At 38.7% G+C, this 6475-nt stretch overlaps 1 protein-coding gene across 1 annotated transcript; it reads right to left on the reverse strand.

The window, feature by feature from the left end:
* Positions 1-368: 368 nt before the first annotated feature.
* Positions 369-6149, reverse strand: nfil3-4 (nuclear factor, interleukin 3 regulated, member 4). Its single transcript, XM_042483952.1, has 2 exons — positions 6051-6149; positions 369-1193 (listed from the first exon to the last, which is right to left on the reverse strand). The coding sequence occupies exon 2, from the start codon at positions 1157-1159 to the stop codon at positions 410-412; it is 750 nt and encodes a 249-aa protein (XP_042339886.1). The 5' UTR covers positions 1160-1193; positions 6051-6149; the 3' UTR covers positions 369-409.
* Positions 6150-6475: the final 326 nt, after the last annotated feature.

A 6475-nucleotide genomic window follows, 5' to 3' on the forward strand; every position in this document is an offset into this window, starting at 1 on the left:
CTTCTGAACTTCTGTGTGTTAATATGTTTGGTGGATGTAGCTCAGAATACAAATTCCTGCATGTAACTGTCTATAAGGTTTGTGGATTATCTTGCGTAACCAGGTCATGATTTCTGACATTACGTTTGTTGAGCACCAGAAGCAGGGTGCTATCTACAGTAGTATTGTTATATTTGAGAGAAGCCGACATCTCTGCGGCCAGTATCTCCAGCACTCAGCAACTCATACCAAAACAATCCCGATTTATAAAGAGCACTGCAAGTAAGAGAAAAAAAACAGCATATTTTTTATTAGAACAGTCCCTTTTTAAATTCGGTGTCAGCTGGAATATTTGACAGTAAAGGGAAATTAATAATTTGTCTCTCAGTCAATCAGTCTGTACAGCAGATATACCCTCTTTATTGGACAGTCAGTTGGACATGTATTGTCTCAGTGGTGAGTAGTTCCTGTCCTCTCTGGCGTTGACTTTGCGAGGTGCAGCAGGGCTGAATAGCACCCCTGGGACCTGCTGCTCCTCCTCCCCATCTGAGGCAGCTCTTGTAGAAATGGGCTTCAGTAGTGGAGCTCTAAAACGGGATGAATTGGTAGGCAGGAGATTTTGAGGGAGGGCAAGAGGAGTGAGGAGGCCAGGGCTGGTGCTACTGGACGTGCTTAAATATGAATAGCCCCTCATTGTATGGAGGGCATAAGCAGGGATGAAGACAGGCTGGGGTGGATGGTGTCTTGGCATAACAGACGAGTCTCTGCCACCCCAGTACTCCCTCTGCAGAGACTGGTGTTGTGTACTGGTAGCAGTGGCAGGTTGGGTGCTGCTGTGGATGTGGTGTTGCAGTTGGTTACTCTGGTGAACAGTGTAGGCTGCAGGGTGGATCAGGCCAAAGCGCAGCTTGATGGCCATCAATTCAGCACTGAGCCTGGTGTTTTCTTCTTTCAGGGCCATGAGATGATTCTCCAGCACGTAGTCATTCAGCCTTCTCTTCTCCCGGGACCGTTTGGCTGCCTCGTTGTTCTTGCGACGTTTCTCCCAGTAGAGGGCGTCCTTCTTCTCCTCAGGTATGAACTCCCTTTTGCGACGGGGTCCTTTACGTGCCACCTCATCCTCCACTTGTAGAATATGGCCATTTTGGCGTCCTTGAAAAGGTGATGACAGGGACTCCATTGTAGATGAACAATGACAAAGAACAAACCAAGACCTGAAATCAAGAGAAATACAGCATAGTTTTTACATCTGTGTGGGAGGTTGAGTAATACAGGTACTTCCTTGTTGTATAATGGTAACCTCATCTGATTCGTGTTTTACCTTGTCTTATCTTGGTTTGTCTTTGAAAGCACCATACTATTTCTGAATGCAGTGAACCTTCTACACGATACCCACAGCTGTTGGCTACGATAAAAACTAATGAAAAGTCAACAATAAATCATGTCTAAGTTTATTCCTTTAACAAAACTGCAACATGATGACTGTCTGCAACTGAGTTATTGTTAAATGTCATTGTAAAATATGAAATTGGATTGTTATGAGATGATTAATACTGTAGAGAGTCTTAGATTATGGAAATCTAAGCACTCTCCTGCCCTTCAAGCACAAAACCATAAATGGGTACACAATGCTGCACACGTGTTTTTTCTCTCCCAAAAGCTGCATGGGTACAACAGCACAACTAACTCTGTCTTGTGCCTACAGCACACCAAATCCCCCTTCTGACCTCATCACACGTCCTACCTGTCTAGACCACATGAGAAAATGTGTGAGGGGAAACAAGCAAACAAAAAAGAATGTGTTTAATAATTGATACGCTGGTACATGCAATTGTTTACAACAATGTAATATACTCCATGCTGCAACAATCATACCTTTTTTCATCCAGTCTTGCTGTTGTACTCAGAATTTAGATTTAGCATTTAGCATTTAGATCCGTTAAGTAAGAGTAGTAATAAATAGCACCTTCTGAAAATACTCTGTTACAAGTAAAAGTCCTGCTTTGAAAATGGTACTTAACTAAGGGTACTCGTGAAAATGTACTTAAAATATGAAAGCAAAAGTAAAAGTAGCATTAATTTTCCTTTCCTGTCAAAAAGTATCTCAAATTCATACTTAAGCACAGTATTTGAGTAAATGTCCTTAGTTACATTCCACCACTGGGATTTGGCAGTGAAAATGTGATTCATTGAGCTTGTCATATAGAAATTATATACTGCAGCTTTTCACCATTAAGTTCATTTGTTAGCTGAGTTAAACAAGGCTTTGTGTTTCTCACTCTATCTCCCCCATATTCCTCTTTGATGGACTTGTCCACCTAGTCACCACTTCCCCTCTTCTCCGTCTCTTTTATCTACTTGCCACGCTTCACCCTGAAACTTCAATCTACATTATTGGAAAGAAAATGCAGTCACTAAAGGTTTGTCCATTTTGTTGCACCAGGCAGACGGTAAAATCAAACAGGAACTGATTGATCAGTCTGAGAGGAATAATGGCAGCTTTTAATATAGCCCCTTTCTTTGCACTGGTTTGTAGGTGGTTTCATGGGAAGCTGTGCAAAAAGGATGAGCATTGTGTTGAAACCACAGTCAGCCCCCTCCGTGCGTGCAATCACATGCAGAAACGCATACGCTTACACACATGCCTTTTAACTCATTGATGTTTTTTTCACACCCTCACAAACAACACTATATAGCTGATAAATTTCAAATTGCGGGGTACTTTATGTTGGCAGCTACATGTGACACCTCATAAATGAGCCGCGAAATAAACTGTCAATCAGGATTTCACACATGAGACCTATAAGCTCAAACCATAACTTCACAGTCTATTGCCTCAAAAATGATCATGCAGTGTGATGTTCAGTTGTAACTTCTCATTTTTATTTCTAGCATTCACACTTAGAGCAACTTCTCAGCATATTCACTGACCATGTAGTCATTTGTTGACGTGCCAGTCAGGCTGAGACAGAAACATCATAACAAAAGTTTCAAAGAGGCCAAGCACCCTGACTGTGGTGGTGAGAGCGCGTACATCAGGTTAAAAATATTCAAGCCTGTGCCCAGCAAGAACGTACGCCCAAAACCTCTTTGTGTTTGTTTGTCTGGTTGAAAAAACGTACACCTGCATACTTGTGTGTGACACAAACAACTAAGCATTGTATACTCTGTGCTAGCAGACCCCAAAAAAGCAACAGCAGGAAGAGAGAAAATAATAATCATACAGGGAGATACAAAGAGAGAAAATGAAAAAAAAGAGAGGGTTCCTGAGTGAAATCTCTCTTGAGGCAGAGCCTGCTCACGACTCTGCTGCACATGTGCACCTGTTTCTTATTGACTAATTATAGCCGGCCTGCTTTTTAGTAAGGAACTCTCAAACTTCTTCTTTTTGTCTCTATCCGTTTTCTTATACTTTACCATCTGCTGTTGTGTTGTTAAGCACCCTGGCAGCTATTGTTGAAAAAATACCCATAGGAAGAGAAATTTGTTGTTCAGTGTTTTGTGGTTTTCTACCTAAATGTACCATGTTCAAGTCTTTCTCAAACTGCCATTGTGGAAATGAGAGTGAATGAATGCTCTCCTGGGGGAATAAAAGAATCCAGCCGCAGTCCTTGGCTGGACTTTCTGTTAACGCATAAATTCCTTGAAGGGCAGTGCTAATACTGCTTGGCACCATCTTATTCCTGTATACTTTGTTTATAGTATAAATTAATAACACCATAAAAGCATCACATCACCTTTTTAAACTCATGCTTGTATATGGAAGTTAATCTGTAATCAAAGTATTTACAGCATCATAAAAAGAGGAAACAAATATCTGAAATATTCTCACCACCTATAGAGAGAGGAAGACACCAGTGTTATCTCTTGAAAGGGAACTGTAGTATGTTTAGAGCGAGACACTATGTCCCCATGTTTTTGTGTCTAAGTGACGAATGGAGAAAACAATTTTTTAATTCGGCTCAGTATTGAACAGCAAAACGGGCTGCAGAGCAACTTATCAGGGCATTTATGCACCAGCACTTTATGTCCACCAAAAGTGCTTGTTTCTGACAGGCTCGGACTATTATTCTAAGGGTCTACACAGATAGAGCTTTGTGTTAAATACTAAGATTATTTTTGTTTTACCAGAAACTCCTCTAAAATCACTTTTGTCAGTCCTACCAGACTCCATTTAAGTAAACAGTAATTTTTGTGTGCGTAGAGCCAGCATTTTTTCACATCTAACAGGAAGAATTAAGGGTTTTATTCAACCAAACCAGAGTTGGCGATTGCTAAAACAGTGGAAAGACAAACTAAGACTGTTTTTTGAGTTTTATTTTGTCAACTTTGACTGATTTTACAATGATAAAATTTCTGTTTTTTTTATATGGAGTCTGGTGGGTTTGGGGATTGTGATTTTACGTTTGTCGGGTTAAACAAAAATGATCATACTCTTGTAAAAAATGTCTATCACTGTAGTGATACTTCCAATAATGTTGTCAGACATGATAATAATATGAGTCTGTCAGTGGTAAAAACAAGCTTTTTTAGTGGTCATAATTTGACGCTGCATCTCCATTAGTCACTTGGACACAAAAACATGGGAAATGTTGGACAGTATCATTTAAGTTTTCTAAAATCCTCATTTTACCATCATAAGATATATATGGTGCTTTATAGTAAAGGCAAGTTCAAGATTCCTCATCATTCCAATTATCTAGTTGTAGGATTGTTTATACTTTTTTTGGACACACTTGTATTGTTTTTTGTTTGAGAAGAGTTGTAGAATTTCAAGTAGGCCAAACAACTTGACATGGTAAAAAAAACTTTAATGGCTTTCACGAAGAATAGAGCGAGAGTGTATGTTTCTCAGTTTGAATATGGCCGCTGCAGCCTGCACGATCATAAATAGAAAACAAAGCTTCTCATGTGGTGTTAGCAGCCCATCACAATCTCGGGCCTGGTACATGTGCGTTGTGCAACCAGGGCCAGAAATATACTGCAAAAATGTTCCTCTCTCATAATTCATAACTGAGTAGACAAAGTAGAACCACCTGTGTGATGCTGTGAAAGCACGGCAATTAATACCACCGTACTTAACGTGTCACCTTTAAAAAAATAAATAAATAAAAAATGGAAATGTTTTTGTTCAGGTTTTAGCTATTAGTATGTTGACTCAACTCTATGGTTTTTTGTTGGATATTGTTATATATTAAAAGGTATTTTTAATATTTCTCGCCCCTTACCTACAGGATAGTCAAAAAAGAACTGCATGTTTACAACAACATTTGTCTGAAAAAATCTGAACATTATCAGCTGTCTGAGGGATTTATTGCAGTATTGTTTGAATATAACATGATAACATAGAGTTGCTCTACTTTTTTAAACCCTGTGTTGAAATGACAGATTTGGATTAATAATACATTTTACATAAAGACTTTTGTGCTCAGAGCTTCATCTAGAATCATCGACATTCAATGATTTCCATTGAATTTAGATCATCTTTCAGGTATAATTAAAATAGTTACAAGTTAAGGACCTCTAGAGTCACACTGTTATCCGAATTGATTTCATATATTTTTACAATTTTAGCAAAATATTTCTCTCCGTTTACCAGATGACAAAATAACATTTCAAGCATCTGTATCGGGAATAACCATTATATTATTTGTATTACATATATCTTTGAAAAGTTCACATACCTAATCCCAGTTTTGGCCAATTTTTAAAAATTATCATCACCATTTAAAGGATTTATGCAGAAACACACCATGTGCACAGCTTTCCTTCTACTGTAAATTATCTTGATATTAAAAGATACAAACACTTTCTCTTCCTCAAACAATTCTTGATAGATAATCGAGCGACATATTTTGTTAATATTTTGAATGAAATTATTTTGTTTTGGTAATATATGTAAAAACTTTTTTTTTAAAAAAGCAGGTGAAAAGTGTGTATTTTGGCAAAATGAGAAATGTTTGTGTCCAAATGTTTACACCGTTGACCACCATTTTCTCCCCTAAATCCATCAGCAGTTTACATGCATGGTCCAAACCAATTCAGATGTGAAAAATAGCTTGCAGCCTTACCTTCAACTGATGTGTGCAGAAATTTCACTGTTGCAGAAGTATCAACCACGTAATTCAGAGTTACCTCACTCTCAATATACACAACTTAGAGCACTTTTTTGAAGCTGTGTCATAAGATTAATGCACATCTAAGCAGAGGGGGGCTCATAATGTCTTCACCCTGTCTCCTTCTTTGGTTCTCTTACTCTTTGTGCTGTTTTCCTGTCTTGAACTGTGACCGTACACCTCCGTTGTCTCATGAAAAGTGTCTGACTAGCCCTCTGGATCTTGATAGTGTTGTGGTGTTGGCGGTTTGCCCACACAGGGGTCTTACCTATGCATTGGTGTTGGTTTTAAACAGACAGAGTTTGTAAGGGATGCTATAACTGCAGAGGGATATGTATTTAACCCCCCAGAGTATTATAATATACCGCTATTTCTTTTTC

This window comes from Plectropomus leopardus, chromosome 3 (assembly GCF_008729295.1).
Source record: "Plectropomus leopardus isolate mb chromosome 3, YSFRI_Pleo_2.0, whole genome shotgun sequence".
Lineage (NCBI taxonomy): Eukaryota > Metazoa > Chordata > Actinopteri > Perciformes > Serranidae > Plectropomus > Plectropomus leopardus.